The sequence below is a fragment of the Mustela putorius genome, unplaced genomic scaffold (genome assembly GCF_011764305.1).
Source record: "Mustela putorius furo isolate JIRA1106 unplaced genomic scaffold, ASM1176430v1.1 tig00001063_pilon_pilon_pilon, whole genome shotgun sequence".
Lineage (NCBI taxonomy): Eukaryota > Metazoa > Chordata > Mammalia > Carnivora > Mustelidae > Mustela > Mustela putorius.
The window spans coordinates 3,866,037-3,886,808 of record NW_025421556.1 but is presented as its reverse complement, the minus strand read 5'-3'; the positions used below and the strand labels follow the sequence as shown (position 1 = coordinate 3,886,808).

General features: G+C 38.2%; 1 protein-coding gene across 1 annotated transcript in view; it reads right to left on the bottom strand.

Annotated features, from left to right (window-relative positions):
* Nucleotides 1-20,772, bottom strand: part of MAN2A1 (mannosidase alpha class 2A member 1) — a 168,157-nt gene that overhangs the window by 102,565 nt on the left and 44,820 nt on the right. The window contains 1 exon segment of the mRNA XM_045087157.1: nt 5,559-5,686. Within this exon segment, the coding sequence (XP_044943092.1) occupies nt 5,559-5,686 (128 nt within the window).

The following is a 20,772-nucleotide window of genomic DNA, read 5'->3' as shown; positions in this document are numbered from 1 at the left end:
CAGAGTGCACTGAGACCAGCAGGACATCACTGCAGTGATCTTCCAGCAAAAGTAGTAGACTAGTTTAGGTTAGGTTACAAAAGAAAGGAGGAAGGGAAAATAACCTGAAGCTAATCACATGGAAATGGACACACTCAAATAAAAAGACTTTCTACAACAAAGGTTTGCACTCCTCAAAAATATCAAGATCAAGAAATTAAAAAAAAAAAAAAAAAGGCCGAGGAGCTAGCTGTTCCAAATTAAAGGAGATGGAAGAGATGTGATAACTAAATTCAACACATGACCATGGTGACCATGGTTGGATCCTGGACTTATCACCACCACCATTCTGGATTTGGTAACTTTCTTCTGGTTATACAAGAAAATGTCCTTATTTCTTAGAAAATACACCAGGAAAGACTGGAAGATAAAGGAAGATGCCTCCAACTTACTGTCAAATGGCTAAAAAAAAAAAAAGGATATAAATCAAAGTAGAAGACATATGAAAGAGCCCTTCCCAGCTGTCATGCAACTTTTTATAAGATTGAAATTATATCAAAATTAAATTATAGAGACACTTGGGTGACTCAGTCAGTTAAGCGTCTGCCTTCGGCTCAGGTCACGATCCTGGGGTTCTGGGACTGAATCCTGCATCAAGCCCTTTGTCCAGCAGGGAGTCTGCTTCTCCCTCTCCCTGTTGCTCCCCCCACTTGTGTGTTCTCTGTCTCTCCCTGAACAATAAATAAATAAAATCTTCAAAAAAAAAAAAAAAGTTATAATAAAGGATTGCAAAGTCCCAAATACAAGGGGTGGATTTAGCTTAGAAGTGAGAATAAGAATCACCATCAAATTCTACAGTGATGTCAGATTCTAGCATAGTCAGGGATGTTTTCCATATCAAACTCACTTGACACATTAGGAGCAGCAACCTAGCTGCAGTGGACTTGAAAGAGTCCCTGGGAGGCAACAATAGAGAAAAGAAAAAATGTAAACCGTATTTTTTAAAACTCTGACATGAAATGAGATGAGACCTAGAAAGGTACCCTGCTAGGGTTTTCCTTGGTATGGCAAGTATTGTTTCAAAAGGGGGCATGGGGCAAATTTAGGGAAAAGCGCAGCATTAAAAAAAAAAAAAAAAAAGGCCAAAGTTTTATAATGAGCATGTCTGCCAATACCAGGAAAGGCCATGAAAAAAATTTTGTGCCATTGAGCAAGATTAAGATTATCAAAATATGTAAAACTAAAAATTGTTAGGAAAAATGATAAGAAATAGTCATTAAAAAGAATAAATATACCACTTGATTTTTGTCAAACCTAATAGACTTAAAAATTACAACATGAGTTATCTGAATAATATAATTGGCACAACTGGATTATTCCAAGTACATTTACTATGAAAGCATAACAGAAGTCAGGTAATAGTTAAAAAAATGGATATGTGGGCCCAAAGACAACCTTAATAATTCAAACTTTAAAAAATTTATAATGATATTTGCATAATAGAGTTCACAAAAGCAGAAATTAACAAAAAACTGAATAATTTTAAAAAGATTCCATGACCAAATATAAAAATAAAGCATCCAAAATAACATGTTGTTCTAAGCTGCTTAGAAAACAAAACAGAGCATGAATTTATAAAATGCAGCCAAAGCTACAAAAAAGGTAATTCATAGTCTCAAATGTGTTCATCATCTAAATGTAAGAGCTAAAACCATAAAATTCCTAGGTATAAACCACAGAGTAAATTCTTATGACCTTAAGTGAGATAACTGTTTCTTGGCTGTGACATCATAAAAACAAGTGATGAAAGAAAAACTAAACTGGACTTCATGAAAATCAAAACATATGCATCAGAGGACACCTTCATGAAACTGAAAAACAACCTACAGAATGGAAAAAAATAATTTGCAAATCCTTGTCTGACAAGAAACCTGTATCAAGAATATATAAAGAACCCTTATAAGTCAACAATAAAAGGACAAAGAATCCAATTATAAAAATAGGCAAATAATTTGCACAGGCATTTCTCCAAAGAAGATATGCAAACAGCCAATACACACAAGAATAATGCTTAATATCATTAGTCTTCAGGAAAATGCAGATCAAAGCCATCATGAGGGACCATTTCATACACAGTAGCATAGTGAAAATGAAAAAGACAGTTACAAATGTTGTTGCACACGTGAAGAAATTAGAAACTTCATACGTCACTGGAGGGGATGTAGAATGGTACAGCCATTTTGGAAAACAACTAGGCCCCCTTGAAATGCTAAGCACAGAGCTACCATATGGCCCAGCAATCCCATTCCTAGCTAGGTATACACCCAAAAGAAATGTAAACCTACGTCCTCACAAAAATGTACATAACTGTGGGAGGTGGAGATGGGGTAACTGGGTGATGGGCATTAAGGAACTGGGTGATGAAATGATGAGCACTTAGTGTTATATGCAACTCATGAATCACTAAATTCTACCCCTGAAACTATTAATCTTCTGTATGTTAATTAAACTGAATTTAAACTTTTTAAAAAAAAAGGATTTGTTAGGTAAAAAAAAAAAAAAGAAAGAACAAAAACAAAAAACTTACAGAAGTGTGTATAGCAAGCATATGCACAGTAGCCAAAAAGGGAACACTCTAAATGTCCATCAAGTGAAAAAAGGAGAAACAAATGTGGTCTTTCCAAATAAAATAATATTATTCAGCTATAAAAATGAATGGAGCACTGACGCATGCTACAATATGAATGAACTTGAAAACATCATGCCAAGTAAAAGAAGTCCGTTACAAAGGCCTTACTATAGGATTCTGTGTATCTGCAATGTCCAGAAAAGTCAAATCCATACATACAAAAAGCAGATGAGAGGGCTCCTGGATGGCTCAGTCCATTAAGGGTCAAACTTGATTTTGGCTCAGGCCCTGTTGAGCTCTGCAGTCAGTACGGACTCTTGGATTCTCTGTCTCCCTCTGCTCTTCCTCCCTGCCCCCCACACTCCCCAGTCTCTAAAATAAATGAACACATCTTTAAAAAAAAAAAAAAAGCAGTCGTGGCATGGGCTTAGGGCAGGAAAGGTTGCAGGCAATTAGAAGTGTGACTATTAATGGTTAAGAGATTTCTTTTGGGGGAATGTTGAAAATGTTCTAAAAATAGGTGGTGGTAATGGTTGCACAACTCTATGAACATACTCAAAACTACTGAACTGTACACTTTAAGTGCGTACATTTTATGATACAGGAGACAATACAATTGTAAGAAGAAAATTTATGCTGAGCAAAGGCCGCCAGGTCCCAAGAGTTCACATATATGAAGTTCTGAAATAAGCAAAAATAATCTACAGTGATAGAAATCAGGGAGCAGCTGGCTGCAGGAGACTTGAGGAGGATGAGGGAACTTTCTGGGGTGATGAAAAAGTGGCTCATTGGGTATATTTTCCCCAAAACTTGAACTCCATAGTTAAGATTTACATGTTACACTGCATTTAACTATATGTCAATAAAAGCTAAACGTAAAGGAAAAAAAAAAATCCCCCAAACTGAGGTTTATAAAGAAAACATTCGTGGTTTAGAAAATAGCTAAGTATTTAAGAAAAGTGGCACTGTGTAGGGGGTCCCTAAGTCTGCCTCCCCCATCTAGTGACCTATTAAGACTCAGTATACAGTCCTGCTCACAGCTGTGATTTATTATAGTGAAAGGATACAATGCAAAAATTCACAAAGGGAAAAGGCACGGGGGCGGGGCGCAGGCGGGCACAGTGTCCCTGGGAAACCAAGCACAAGCTTCTAAGAGTCCTTCCCTATGGAGTCACAGGGGATGGGTTCAATTCCTCCATGTTTTGACAAAAATCGAAACAACTGACAAGAGTGAAATGCTGTCAACCAAGGAAGGCCCCGAGAGACTCCATGTTCAGGGTATTTACTAGGGGCTGGTCATGGAGACACCCTCAGGCTAGCAGTACATACTAAGATTCTGGACTTCCAGAAGGAAACGAACTCAATACACAATCACAGTAGCATCTGTGATTAGCATAAACTACATTGTTTTTATACAGTTTAAACATAGTGAACAAATTCCATAGTATCAGTGTGGTAAGTATACATGTTTTTTATTGAACTAATTTCTTGGCATTTCCATTTTTTTTTAGAGATTAACTCACTGCCACCCCTACTCATTCCTTATATGTTGGAATAATTCAACTTAAAAGAAAAGGTGTAAGAATAATATGAAGAACTCCCATAAACTCCTCTACCAGATTTACTATTAATATATTTGCTTTATTTTTTTCTTTTGCCATATCGTTGGTATGATTGTTGTTATTATCAGAATAAGTTGCAGGTATCATATCTGTACAGAAAAGAGATAACACAGGAGGTCTGAAAGTACTATCTTTAGAAAGGTCTTGCTTGGAAGCTTTGCGCTTGGCTGTTGTCTGGGGACTTGGATTTCCTAAATGCTATAAAACTATACTAAGATATGAAATATTTGAAAAGAATTACATACTGCAAGATGCAAATATTAGACATTGCAAAGATTTAAATGAACCCCATGTTCTTACAAGTTGTAGCAAACACCTGATTTTTATCAGTGCAGTAGCCCCTTCCCCACATCTTGGGGTAACAAGATCCTCCTTTCTCAGGGAGGACCTATTCACATGGTTCCAGTGGAGCTGACCGTGCATTCCACAAACCCCTCTCCCCCATGACCATTTCCTATAAATTGACTAGGCCTTGATGTTTTCAGCTCCTATACTTCTGGCCACAGAAACTGGCTCAGAATTATACACTTAATTCGAAGTGAGGCAATTAGATAAGGTATTAAGAAAAACTTCTACTGATTAGACTGGGAAGATGAGAATCCTAGTTGCCTATGGCCATCTTAGCATGTGAAGAGAACCAGGAGAAGACTAAAGCCATGCAGAATAAGCAGAGCCAAGCAGTGCCCAGGTGGCTCAGTCGGGTGAGTGTCCGATTCTTGATTTCTGCTCAGGTTATGATCTCAGGGTAGTGAGATCAAGACCCATGTAGGGCTCTGTGCTGGGCATGGAGACTGCTTCAGGTTCTCTCTTTCCTTCTCCCTCTGCTCCTCCCCGACCCTCCCTCTCACAAATAAATAAGCAAATAAGCAGATAGAGCCAAAAGAGACAGTGTCCACACAACATAATTTGAGTCCCCTGGATCCAACCTTACCTGAACCTACCATACCTCTGGAATTCTCAATGACAAAACTAATAACTTTCTTTAGTTCTTCTTTTTCTTAGGCAAGTAAATTAGGTTTTGCCTCTTCTAACCAATAGTTTTAATATAAAATTAAAATCCCAATGGGATACCATTAGAAAAAAATTATTCTAAAATTAATAAGAAGAGTACATAAAATAATAGATTACAAAGTAGATGACCCAGAAAGTGACCATATTATATTTACATAAGTTAGCTTATATTTGAAGAGACATCATAAATTAATGAAGGATAAAAAATAGAGGGAAAATTGATTTTTAAAAAAAATAAAACAGAGCCTCAATCTCACGTTCCCCCAAATTAATTACCCAAAGTAGTCCAAATGAAGGAGAAAGACATCAATACATACCTAGATTTTTTTCCAGCCACTGATGTCCTTCAATTAGTTGGTCAATTAAGGCAAAATAATGTGCAGCAGCTTCATCAGGCATAACCCAGCCACCTGTCACAATTTCAAATTGACCATTCTGTAGCAAACTAGAGAGAAAATAATATAGTTAATAGTAACATATATAAGAAAAGTTTAAATAAAAGATTCAAAATAGTGCAAACATTAGGGACAGCCATCAAGCAAGTATAACCAGTATTTACATGAGTTACTAAAAAAATTTTTTTAAACCAGGGAATAAATTTCAACTTTGGGGCCCTAGTGATAAAACATCTGTAGGAAAGTGTGTGCAGTGACCCCTCCCCCCATCCTTTCCTAAGCAAAGCCACTGCAGGTGACTTTGGAAATTCCTTTTCATAAGGTTGATCTCCCAGACAACTCTAAAGATCCTGAGATTAGGAGACACATTTGATTTATTTCTGAATCTTACAAAGCACCTAGCAAAGTGCTTTCCTTGCAGTATATGCTGAATGTTTATTGGAGGGCTGTCATTTTAAGCATGATATTTGTTTCAATATACCTATATTGAAAAACCAATATTTATTTTAGTCCTTCTGACAATGGTGAGTTAATCATGAAAACTACACAAAAGTAATAATAATAAAGGTAAAGCCAGTAGATAACATGCCTCTGGGAATACAGAAAACATTATAAAGCACTTTGCTCCAGATTCAGTTAAAATGTGTCTATACAGGGGTGCCTGGGTGGCTCAGTGGGTTAAAGCCTCTGTTTTCGGCTCAGGTCATGGTCCCAGGGTCCTGGGATTGAGCCCTGCATCAGGCTCTCTGCTCAGCAGGGAGCCTGCTTCCCTCCCTCTGTGCCTGCCTTCTGCCTACTTGTGATCTCTGTCTGTCAAATAAATAAAATCTTTTAAAAAAAATATGCGTCTATATAGTTTATTTTACATTATTGATTGAAAAACTCTAACATTACCATTTCTTGTCCATTGGGTACTCCTTTGCCATAATACTATCAAGGTAACTAGATTTCAAACCCTAGAACAACTGAATTGTTACAAGAAGATCCTTTCCTCCAAAAAAACAAAATCATAGACTATTAAAAATGTGAAGAGAGTGTCCAAGGAAGTATAGAAGTTGAGAATTTAAGCAAACACCTTCAATGCCATAGATTTGTCAGTTTGCAGTAAGATGGTTTGAAAAATAGTGTAGAATTTCAGATAAAAAAGCAGCTCTAATAAGGGTACACATCACTGGATACCTACCCCCAACAGCCAAGTACCAAGCCACATTTAGTCAAAGTAGCCCAGAAGCATAAAAGATAAACATTTTCCTCTGAAACCTATAACAGAATCCACTACATTAATACGACATCTCATTTATTCAAATATATGCATAATCATATAATCCATGACAGTGGGTAATGGACACTAACTTTAAAAATGAATAATGCCTTGTATAAAATTTTTAAATGTTAATTTAATCTGTATTGCCATGGGAATCACCAACTAACATAATTTTACATGGAATTATGATGGCTAACGTCATTACAGTGTCTACAAAAACCCAAATGTCCAGCCAAACCTTAGATTCTCATAGGCCCAAATCAAGAACTTCTGATATGCATGCTGGAAATCTCAAAAAAAAATTCATTTCTTTAAGAACACAACTAAATCCAAGGTTATTTTGTCCTATTCTTACAGCCAAACTACTTCCAGTCAATTCTCCCTCACATCTTTCTGGTGATTGCCAGATTTAGCCGCACTGTGGAGGCCTCGGCCCAGACCCAGCACTTATGTCTTATGGCCAGTACCTAGAAGCCTGAGATGTCAGGACCAATTTGGGATTTAAACTCTGGCCATCAAATATAGAAACCTGGCTTCTTATCTTAGCATTCCAGCAAATAGATCTTTCAGAAAAAATTCAGAAATAAATTGGTCAAAACAAAGTCCTTGCTGCTTCTAAACAGAAAATAGAAATTACAGATTAAGAAATCAAAAAATTAAAATAAAAAAAATCGCGCCAATGATGGAATTTTTCATTTCAGTTTTATTTTGCTACATGATCCCTGTCCCACGGCATGAATGGGCTCCAAAAAACAGTTGAGAAAAGAATCACACCTACTATATATACAGCAACTAGTTTCCCCAGGTCCATTTGTATACCTAGACTTTCTCCCCTCCCCATTATGCCATAGATGACTGTAATCGGTACTGACTTCTTATTCAAACACAATGGTTATCTTAAAGATCAACTTGTCACTTAATTTTGGAAGGCATGACAAGCCTCCCACGCATTAAAATGTTTTTCCAGAATATTTTTACCTACTTACTCTCTTCTCTCCGATTTTTCCCAAACTGACTGGTGCCAGGTATCCTCATGTCTCAGCTCAAATAAAACCTACCCAGAGAAGTCTCCCCGTGCACCTAACTTAAATCAATCCTCCCACCATACCACCATGCAATAGCATTTATCTCACACAATAGCATTTATCACCAACCAGAATTACCTTGTTAGTTTCCATGCCCTGCCCCCCACCCCAGCCACCAAGAGAGCATAATGTAAGCTCCCAGAGAGCACGGACTAGCACCTGCTGTTTCGCTCACTCACCCACACCCAGCACTGAGAATTGTATGTGGACTGTCAGGGGCACTCTGATAGTTGTGAGATAAATGAGGAATGACTGAACAAGACTCTCGGCTCAAAGTCAGTATCTATAGGCAGTTTGGGATTACATGAATCTCACACATGCAAAATAAATTGGACAGCAAGCGGCCAGGTGTAAAGGAGTGTGAATGATCTAGGTGTGAGGTGGTATGACCCAGAATATGAAAGTGGTGGGGTGCTTGGGTGGCTCAGTCAACTGGTTAAGGATCTGCCTTTGGCTCTGGTCAGGATCTTGGGGTCCTGGAACTGAATCCCAAATCAGGTTCCCTGATCACGGGGAAGCCTGCTTCTCTCTCTGCCCCTCTCTCCCCACTCTTGCTTGCTCTCTCTCTCTCTCTCTCACACACACAAAAATAAATAAAATCTTAAGAAAAAAAAAAAAAAAATTAAAGTGGTAGGAAATATGGAAAAGGAGGGAGAGAGAAGATGTGTCTCATGAAAAATCATCAATGGGAATTGGGCAACGACAGGCAATAAAAGAATGGACTAAAGCACATATGGTTTGGGTGTTAATTCCTGGTGTCTAACAGCACCACAGTGTGACACACAACAGGGGAGGTGAGAATGAAGGTCACTTTGTGGTCATAAATATAAATTTGGATAAGCTGTTTGATAGGATGGTGAGACATCCCAAAGGAGCTAACTGAAGAAGAAAAGTTCAGGAAAAGAGGCCGAAGTGAAAATTAAGCTTGAGGGGACTAAAATACAGAGGAAACAGAAAAGCTAGGGCTTAAGGAGAAAACAATCAAAAGCAGAGTCGAGGACAAAGCAGAAGAAAACATAAAAGGAAATAGAGGCAATAAGAAATGTTAAAGATAAAAAGAATAAATCTGAGAAAATAGCCTGGAACATTCTAGAAAACAGTAATGAGGTGCAACCTATACTCCCCCTTGGAAAAAGGAACTTTTATAGTTAAAAAGCTACCATGTAACTGTGACTTACCCAGAAAAAGACGTATCGGTGGGTCAGAATATAAAGCAGAGAAATAAATTTTTAAAGTATTTTATACTATTAAAGTAGCAAATTATGTTAGTGGAAAAGAACAGGATACAGTTTTATTTACAAAAGCTTCAATCAGAGGGATTTAAAGCAAACTCATAAGAAAGCCAAGTTATTATGTCATGCGAGCCAAAAGACTGATACTTTGAAAGAGCATCTCCAATAGAAAATCAGCTTTAATAAGGATACATTTTTTAAGGAAAACTGCATGAACAGGTCACAACAAGCATGAATGATGTCACAGTCGCAGGCCAGAAAAGACACAGGTTTTAGCTTTTCTTAGGACAGTGTCTCTAATCAAGCAGAAGAAAAACCAAAAGGGGAAAAAAGAAGAAGAAGAAGAAGAAGACGACGACGACAACATCATGAAATGAAATACGAAGCAATGTAACAGTGACTGAGACATCTGGCCAAACCATCAGGTTGGTAAGTGCTCCTATTCCACTGGACTGTCTGGTTTTCCTAGTCTATACAAAAGAATGGTAAAAACCAGATGATAAACTGGAAGATTCTTAGAAGCAGCATGGTTGGTCAGATATGAAATATTCACTGGGTTAGGCAAAAATGCTCACCAAAACCAAAACCCAACAAAAAAACCCATACACAGCAACTGCAGAAGAGAGAAAGTTACAGAATTCCCACGTAGAAGCCTGTATTCTGTGCAAGTATTCATGAATGACAGAAAAACAAAAAGGTCTAAAGAACTACGAGTAAAACATTAACCAGATGATTGAGAAACACAGCAACTGTACAAAAAGTAGGACTGCCAGTCTAGAGAAACACCACCTCAGGAAAGACTTAGAAAAATATTTCTAAGTAATAACAGAAAAGCTATGGTAGTCTACAAAAAAGTACAATTATTTAAAATTGCCACTGTTAGCAACATGATGAAAATAAAATTAAGAGAGACTGCAACTCTATATTTGAGACTTTAATTTTTTTTAATCAAGCAATGGGAAGTACCTATAGCTATGGAAAAAGTCACTTAGAACAAATACAGGTGCTTCCAATTTCCATGCACTCAGTGCTCAACAAGAAACAACTGAGCTCTTTCTCTGGCCCAGAGGAATACAAAATCAGAAAAGACATGCCCACTCCATAGAATGTGTTGCTTGGTTTCTGCCAAAGAGACTGGCTTCTGGCAAATTTTTTGCGTGTACATTTTCCTTCATATTACCGAACAAACATGAGATCTAGAAGCAGAAGTGAAAAAGCAAGGAAACGGAGGGAAAGAAAAGAATATATACATACAGAAAATAGGAAACCAGTCACGAATTTTCAAAATTAACAACACTCCTGTTTCACGTTTTTAAATGGTTGACTTGTAACTACTGGTAACAGCATGGCACATTTCTGTTTCTACTATTTCACTGCCGAGGAATTTGGTATAAAAAGCTTAACAAAATAACTGATCAAAATTAGGCTGAGCATATCTGTCACAGCTCGATTTGCCTAAGATGCAGATTTTACACTTATGAATGTACTTGCCGAGCACATGGAACTGCAAATCATTTTCTGTGAGTGTCACTTTTTCCCCTATGTAGACTTATCACACATTTGGAACTTGGTCACACATAGAAAGACAGACTCAAAGAGCTTTTTTCCCTAATGGCGAAATTGTTACAGATAACTCAGTAGTAAAAAATGCATCATTTAGCAAGCTTCAAAGAATCACAAATTAATTTCACATGAGAAAATGAGTTGAATTTGTAATCATACATCTGGGGAAATATGAAATAAAACAAGATGATGTACAGGGATTCATTCTTAAATAAAAATTTAGCTAAGTGGAAAATTCAAAAAGATGGAGGTTCCCAACGAATCAATTAATAGCCTAAAAACATTTGCTTATCATGTGCCTATTCATATGCCTTTCTTGGGAACTAATATAGGAGAACAACAATAAAATCCGCTTTAAGACTTCTCATATAATACTAATTGGGGAAATCCATCATGTATTTCTGAATATTGTTGACACCTGTCTTAGAAGATATAGTACACAAGGGGGCGCCTGGGTGGCACAGTTGGCTGAGCATCTGACTCTTGGTTTCAGCTCAGGTCATGCTCTCAGGGTCATGAGATCGAGACCCATGTCAGGCTATTGAGATGGAGACCCATGTCAGGCTCTGGGCTCACTGTGGAATCTGCTAGAGATTCTCTCTCTCCCCCTCCGTATGTCCCTCCCCCTGCTCACACGTTCTCTCTCTCTCTAAAATAAATAAATGAAATCTTTAAAAAATTTATGTATGAAGATTTAGAACATGAGGGACAGATGGCAAATGTGTTCTCTCTTATCATTCCTTCCTTACTTCATTCCAGCCATACTCCCTTCATTTCGCTGTCCTCTCTGCCTGGCATATTTCCCTCCCACCCCAACGCTTGCCTCACTGGCTCTTAGGGATCCATCGGGAGCCTTTCCTAGCCACCACATCTCATCCAAAGCCCAGCCACCTAAATTGTTATCTTTCATATAACCCAAAATCTTTCTCTCATAGCATTTATCACAAAATTTAATTACACATTGTATGTTTACAGTCTTTCTCCCTCCATGGACTGTAAGCCCCGTGAGGGCGAGAGTCACACCTAGTTTGCACACCATTTAGCACTCCAGGGCTCCTATTAGAAAAGGGTACCAATAACTCAAAAGACAAGTGAACAAAGAATATGCAGCATATATTTAAGAAATGACTGCCTCCCAAAAATGAAAAGATATTTAGTCTTACTCATAAGGAAATGAAAATTAAAACTTCAAAGAGATGTCAATTGCACTTAACTATATTGGAAAGATCAAAAAGTTGTGTAATATACTATGAGGTCAAAGGTGTATGGAAATTGGTATTGGTACATATTGCTGGCAGTAACTATCAAATTGTAAAATACATATGCACTTTTATACATGTTCATTCAAATTAAGTCAGAAAATAAAGTATAAAAATAAACAGAAGCATTATACACACTAAATATAAAGACACATTCCATGCATTCACAAAAGATCAGAAATAAAACTACATGGTCACCCACTGGGAACAGTCAAAAAAAAAGCTTTTTATACTGTCTTTAAAAAGAAGGGCTCTTCTTTCCTGAAAGGTTCTCCAAGATACACTAAGATTAAAAAGCATGGTACAATACCCATTAGGATGGAAATTATACTAAAAAAAAAAACAGCAAATAGGTGTTGAGGATGTGAAGCTATTGGAAACCTTGCACACTGTGGATGGCAATGTAAAGTGGTACAGTTGCTGTGGAAAACATGGGGGTTCTGCAAAAATTCAAACATAGAATTACTACATGATCCAGCAATTCCACTTCTGGGTATATACACAAAAGAATTAAAAGCAGGGACTTGAACAGATACATGAACACCCATGTTCACAGCAATATTATTCACAATAGCCAAAAGGTAGAAACAACCCAAATGACCAATGATGGATGAATGGATAAGTAAAATGTGGTATATTCATGCAATAAAGTATCATTATTCAGCCTTAAAAAGGGAATTCTGACACATGGATTCATCTTTAACATGGATAAACCCTGAAGACTTTATGCTAAGTCAAATCAAAGCCAGACACAGTAAGACACATACTGAATGATTCCATTTACATGAGGTACTTAGAGTAGTTCAACTTACAGAAACAGAAAGAATGGTAGATGCCAGGGGCAGTGAAAGTGAATGGCAAGTTATTGTTTAACAGGTACAGTCACGGTTTGAGATCATGAAAAAGTTCTGGAGACAGATGACAGTTATGACTACACAGCAACGTGAATGTACTTAATGTTACCAAATGGTACAAATAAAATCAGTAAGACGCTAAGTTTTATGTTATGAGTATTTTTATAATAAAAAAGTAGACTCACTAAAAAAAAACTAAGAACAATGAACATGGCATGCTATCATTTTCATAATACACATGTATTTGCACACAGGTCTATGTATGTATGTTTTCCTGTGTATCTATAAGAGAAGAGTTCACAGCAACTGTGTCCTGTGGGAAGAAACAGATGACAAGGAGACAGGAGTGGTTCATCTCTTACCCTTCACTGTGTCCCCTTTATATCTTTATATACTTGGACTTACATTAAAACATTAATTAAACGAAAAATTTTTTCCAAACAATAAATATTATACACTAATGTCTCGTAGCGTTGAAAACTAATATAGCTATAGTATAAAAATGTTATTTAAGAATATTCCCATATTAGATAACTCAATCAGTTTTTTTTTAAGATTTTATTTATGTGAAAGAGAGAGCAAGAAAGAGAGAAAGAGAGAGCAGGAAAGAGCATGAGCAGGGGAAAGGGGCAGAGGGAGAGGGAGAATCAGATTCCCCTCTGAGCAGAGAGCCTGACATAGGGCTCCACGCCAGTACCCTGGGATCATGACGTGAGCTGAAGGCAGACGTTTAACCAATGAGCCACTCAGGTACCCTCTGATTAATCATTTCTGTAAAGTTTTTTCTTCTTCTTCAAGATTTTATTTATTTAACAGAGAGAGAGAGAACACAAGCAGAGGGTAGCAGCAGAGGTAGAGGGAGAAGCAGACTCCCCAATGGGCAGGAAGCCTGACATAGGGCTCATGATCCAGGGGATCATGACCCAAGCCAAAGGCAGACAATTACCTGAGCCACACAGATGCCCCCATTTCTATAAAGCTTTAATAGAAGGATATTCTTTATACAAACTGGTGCAGCCATTCTGAAAAAGAGTATGGAGTATCTTCAAAAAGTTAAAATAGAACTATCCTAACAAAAGGTTACAAAAATACTTATTTGAAGGGATACCTGTACCCCAAAGTTTACAGCAGTATTATCAACAATAGCCAAATTATGTAAAGACCCTAAATGTCCATTGACTGATGAATGGCTAAAGATGCCATATATTATATAAGTATGTGTGTGTGTGTGTCACGTATATGTATATGTATATATATTTATATATACACATATAAATAATGGAATATTACCCAGCCATATAAAAGAATGAAATCGTGCATCTGCAATGATGAAAATGGAGCCAGAGTGTATTATCCTAAGCGAAGTAACTCAGAGAAAGACAAATACCACATGATCTCACTCATAGGTGGAATTTAAGACACACAAAAAAACAAATGATCATGGAGGAAAGAAAGAGGAACAAACCAAGAAAGAGACACTTAACTATAGAGCATAAACTTATGGCTACCAGATGGGTGTTGGTGGAGGGATGGGCAAAATAGTGATGGGGATTAAGGAGGACACTTCTTTTTTAATTTATTTTTATTTATTTTTTTTGAAGATTTTATTTATTTACTTGACAGACAGAGATCACAAGTAAGCAGAGAAGCAGGCAGAGAGAGAGAAGGAAGCAGGCTCCCCACTGAGCAGAGAGCCCAATGCAAGGCTCGATCCCAGGACCTGAGACCATGACCCAAGCTGAAAGCAGAGGCCTAAACCCACTGAGCCACCCAGGCGCCCCTAAGGAGGACACTTGTGATAAGCACTGAGCACTGCATGTAAGTGTTGAACCAGTACATTGTACAGCTGAAGCTAATATAACAGTGTATGTGAACTAACTGGAATTTAAACAAAAACTAAAGAAATAAAAGAAAACAAAAAAAAGAGGATAGTCTTTAAATATTTAACTGTATAATGAATATTACCTCATTTTCTCATTTTCCAAAACAAAATTAATAAAATGCTCATTCATAATGAATCAGAAAATATACGAGATTAAAGAATAAAATTTAAAAATCTACCATCTTGCTATAAATGCATAAGGGGTTATGGTAGGCACAGTTTTTAACCAACTTATTTTACTTATTTCTATACCAATGCATCCCTTTTCATGTTAATAAACAGACTATCGTTGTGTTCCTGGTTGTATTGTATTTTTAAAATGACTTTTAATTGAGATAACAACACACAACACACGTTTGGTTTGATCAGTTTTGACAAGTGTTTACATCCCCGTAATCACTACCAAAAAAAAGATAAGAACTTTTTCCATTAATTCAGAGAGTTCCTTCATGCCCCCTTCTAATCATTTCCTGCTTCAATTGGTCCAAAAAAGAAAGACATTCTTACTTCTTCATTTCTACCATAACAGATAAGTTTAGCTAATCTTAGACTTCGTCAGTATTCCACTGCATGAATATGCTACATTTGTTCATCTATTATCTCCTGGATGGACATTTGAACTGTTTCCAGTTTGAAATTACCATGAAAGACTCTGCTATGAAAAGGTTTAAACAAGTCTTTCTGTGAGCATGTTTTCATTTCTCTTAGGTAAATTCCTAGCAGGTGGCTCCTAAGGTCTCATTATGTATGTTTTACTTTGGAAAACTCTGGGGGCTTTTCAAAAAGCAACTGTCCCATTTTTCTTTCCCACTAGCAACATGAGAGTTCCAGTTGCTGCACATTCTTGTCAACTCTTGGTGCTGTCATGATCTGTGATTTTAGACATTCTAAAGGGTCTGAGGTAGAACCTGTAGTAGTTTTAATTTGTATCTCCTTGATGACCAGACATTAACCAGCCTGAGCAAACACACATTCCTCCACTGCTGCAGCCTCATAAACTTTTTCCAGGTGTCTGAACATGCCAAGCTCTTGCTAATCCCTGGCCCATAATCACAATTCTCCTCTCATAACCTGGAATTCCTTCTCTACCCCTACCTAGTTGGATAATTCTAAACCTCCTTCAGGTTTCAGCCTGAATACCACCTGCTTTAGGAAGCCTTCGAAGACACCCTTCTTACTTCCATAGAAGGAAACACTTTATTGTGATACTAGGTTTAATTACATGTCTTCCCAGTTCTGCCTTGAAGACAGGAATCAGGCCTGTCTTACTCACCTCCTATATCCCTGGAACCTAGCACAGTAAATGTTGTTGAATAAATGATGTGGAGTAAATAAGGGAAGTCTTTGGAAATCAGATCATCTTTCAGCTGAGTCTTGAAAAATGAGTAAGACTGAGATTATCTAGTGCACAAAAGGAAAAAAAAAAAAAATCTTAAGCTTCAACTCATGGCCAAAGTCCTAAACAAGAAATAGCATGAGTTTGAGGACACCGCCTGTGGCTCAGCAGGGCTAAGAGTAGAATGGGAGGCAGGAAGTGATCAGAGGTTAAGTGTGGACAAGGAGGGAGGTATCAGAGCAAGAGCCAGTGTGTGCCAGACAAAAGAGATGGGTCTGTACCTTTTGACACTGAAGCGTCAATGAAGCATTTTAAAGCCAAGAAATGACATGGACAGAATGATATATTAGAATCCTAACTCTGCTGGAGAAATGGAGGACACCTCCATTTCACAGACAGAGCTAGAAACAGGAAGACCAGCTGGAGGTTTTCATAACAGCAGGAAACAAAGAGTAATGAGGATGGAGCTGGGGTTCAGAGCACAGAAATACTTAAAAAGGCGTAACTAACAAGGCTTAGGGGACTGACGGGATGTGGCCTGAACGGGCAGATGGAAAGACAGAACACACAATGCTTAACGACACTGGTTCTGGGTCAAGGCTGCCTGGCTCTCGTGTCCTACTTATTAGCCGGAGGATCCTAGGGGTGTTCCTTTACACCCCTACCTCAGTTTCCTCATAAGGAAACTTAACTCTCATCTTAACTCGTAAGAAAGCTATAGGATGGACTGAATAAATTCACTTAAGAGCTTACACCTTGCCTGGTATACGTTAAGCACATAGGAAGTGTTCGCTGTTACTATTACCACTAAACAGGGAAAAAAGAAGTTGAGGTTGGAGCTTTAGATCTGGAAACAGTCCAGACACCTCGTAATTACAACAACAGGGTGGATGTGCCTGCAGGATGAAGAGAAGAAGCAAAAGATATGACCCCACGGGCCAGAAAGGGATGTGGAGGAAGTGAGCAGAGGAGGAAATTGAGGGGATGAAAAAGGAATGCTCAGCAGTGCAGGGAGAGACACAGGAGAGAAAGAGCTCTGGGTCACAGAAGACAAAAGAGGAAAGAATTTCAAGGACAGTGGAGTGGTCAGGGTTGACGATGCAAAGAAAGCCTTTAGGGGGACCAAGGAAACATCCAGTGGGCAGAACATCAGAGAAGTCCCTCAGGGCTTTTGCCAGAATCCACAATGTAAACAGAAGCAGGCAGCTGAAATGACTGAGGGCTAGGCAGAAGTTACAAAAGCTGCCTCCCAGGAACTGAACTGGGAATGGAGGAGCTGGGAGAGGACCTTATACTTTTTCAAATATTCATTGGGGCTGCTTCAACTTAGAACCCAAATTATTTTAGACACCGGTGAATTGCTTTGATTCCTTTGATGAAATGCTATGTATCTTTAGGCTCTAAAATCAATCCAAATCTTCAGTTTACTCTGAACATCACAAGACACACTGTAACTTCTCATTGCTCTGCAAATTTTACAGCAGCCTTCGGTCAAATACCGTAAAATTTGACCTGTATAAAATGTATAATAAATTAACCTGTATGAGAACTTTAAAGGTACATTTTTATAGTGATACTTGAAATGTACATCAATAAGTTTGGATTTGTATTATTTAAGAAGGTGATCTCAAACATTTGTCTGATTTCAATAAGCAAACAGATAGTTAAGAAAATAGTACAAGGTTCACTTAAATATAAACCTAGGAAAAAAGATAGAAAGGATTGGTATAAAGATGAAAAATTTTCCATTCTTGGGATGCCTGGGTGGCTCAGTTAGTTAAGAGTCTGCCTTCGGTTCAGTTCATGATCCTGGGGTCCTGGGATTGACTCCTGCATTGGGCTCCCTGCTCAGCGGGGAGTCTGCTTCTCCTCCCTCCCTGCTCCTACCTATGCCCCCCAGCTAGTGCTCTCTCTCATGCATACAGTCTCTCTCAAATAAATAATCTTAAAAAAAAAAAAAGACTTTGCATTCTTGGCAAAGCAATGAAACCCAGCAATGTGGTGAAGATAAAATATTTTCATTAGCCGTAATGTCAATAACCATTCACTTTGATACCTTTCCTCCCGACACACATGTGAAGCCTTATTTCATACCAAAATGTCCACATGGAAGCTGGTCAAGACTTCGGTGAACACATAAACTGTTCTAGATTCCAACAACTCATTGGGCTTCTTCACTGAACATAGTCTCAACAGCAAGAGCACATGCACTGTTAAAAACCTGTCTCAGTGTCTCAGAGTCGAGAGGAAAAATAAGCATGTAATATGCTGGGCGCTAGTCAAGGAAATGCTAAGGCTAATGTTTCAGCTGTTTGGTTCTGAATAAGGATTCACATTTTGATGTATTATAAACATCATGCAGTATTTAACTGCATTTAGCCAGAAAATATTCAAATATGAAGCCTAAAAAGTATGTTAACATCCTAGTCATTTTCAAAAATAAAACAAGCATAGACAGAAAATGTGCTGATTATTTAATGGGAGGCAGTTTCTTTTAAATCTACTGGATATGTGTTACAAGTAGGCACCATGACTATAATTGATTAAATTACTTTGAATCACAAAAAGTAAAAATAAAAAAGCTAGATGTTGTTTGCATGGATCTCCCTTTAGTTAACTAGGTTCTCATTTTTAAAAGCGTATAGAGCTGAATACTGCTGCCACAGGGGGTGAGAATCAAACAAGTCACTGCTAGAATAGATTATGGGGATCATTTGAGTTATGTTTCTGTTAAGTTCCCACAATCAATTGGTATTCTTCAGGGACAATAAAAGCTTACATGGAACTCTGCTGGAATTAACAGGTTCTGTTCTGCAACAGCTAGCTTGCAAATTTAGGTACAGACATATAATCCATAGACTCATCTTCAAAAAGGAAAAAATAAGCCATTGCATAAGCATTATACTAGCAGTCAAAAAAAAATTCTATCAGTAACACCACTTAGTACAAGCTCAGAATTTTAAATCCTGAGAGCACACCTATACATCTATTAATTTTTCTCCAAAACATGTATTTAGGCAAGAAATACTAAGAATGTAATGTTTAAGTAAGTAGGGGAAAATATGCTATCACCCTAGTTCCACAGATAAATGTAATAAGTGAAAAAAAGTGAATGATTATACCAAGAAGGGAGAAAAGTTTGACAAAACTTGATCAGAAACAAAACTCATTTGCCCTAATGTTGCCATAAAACAATGTTTTCTTCGGGGCACCTTGGTGGCTCAGTTGGTTAATTATCTGACTTTGGTTCAGATGATCTCGGGGTCCTGGGATTGAGCCCCATGTCAGGTTTCCTCTCAGCAGGGGGGATCTGCTTGTCCCTCTCCCTCTGCCCCTCCCTCCACTTGTGTTGTCTCTGTCTCTCTCTCAAATAAATAAAAACTTTAAAAAACCAAAAAGAACAAACAAACAAAAACAGTATTTTCTTCAAGCAAAATGGTATCATCAAGATCAGGCCTATATTCCAGAATATTTCCTATTGCCAAAATAGCATCTGTCAAAAAAGTTTAAGACAATGAATTAGCATTACATTCTAATTTGCATTCCCACTCCCAACATCTTACCATTTTCTATCCTTCATCTTAGGTTAACTCCCACGAAATTGATATTTTGTACATCAAAAATGGTGAAATACTGGCAATTTCATACACCTCAACCTAAGTAAAATGGCTAACAGTGTAGAAAGAGAGAGACATGCAACAAGCTAGACTAAGGAGGAGGAAACTATCCTCATGCCATAAATTGGTGGCATTTCTGGCAGATACTGCATAGATGAAACTAAAACTATTCAAGTACTGACTTGCCATTGCCCTACAAGAACAATCAACATGGAGTCACAGATCATCAAAAAGAAAGGACTCGGAGAGATTTGGGCAACAGCCCCTCATCTGGAGGTCCAAGGACTGAAGCAAATCTGTATCTTGAGACACTAATCACTATCTCCATACTTCATATGGATACTTCACTGAAGCAAAGCTGTATCTTGAGACACTAATCACTATCTCCATACTTCAACCTGAGGGCTCTTGGCGAGTCCCATCCTACAGAGAAGTTGCTCCACCCCAAGGTCCTTACTGCCACAGAAGGCAGCTCCCTAACGCAGCCATGCTAGGAGGAATCAAGCATGGCCTCACTTTACAAAAAGCAGCAGGCAGCAAGCCCAGTTTCCTACAGAGGTAGCTGGACTCTTTCCTATACTCTAGTGAAGCAGGACCTTCAGACAGGCCAAAGCTCTTATTTGGCATACTTGTCACAAAACAAAGAACTGAGTGGAGAAAGCTAATCCTGGCCTCTGCAGCCTCACCCAGCAGAGAGCAAACACTTCATAAATCTCTCCATCTTCCCACAGCCCAGCTCCTCTCTTCCCCTCGGCCACTCCTATTCAGGACAGGGACATCTTCTCCAGCTGCTGGGTCCTGATGATCATGATCAACTCCAACAAAGGAACTGAGGGACATACATCAGCTAGCTTTCTTGTTTGCCAACAACACCTGCCAACTGTGGAGAGAAAAGGCACTGGGAGACTCTGCTGGGCACACAGAACAGAGGATGGCAAGTCCAGGCTTAATGAAGGGCTGGAAGAAAATGAGAGGCTATGCTACAGGAATCACAGGGACCAGGACAGGAAGAGTCTTGTGAATGTACCAGGACTGTGAGGGATG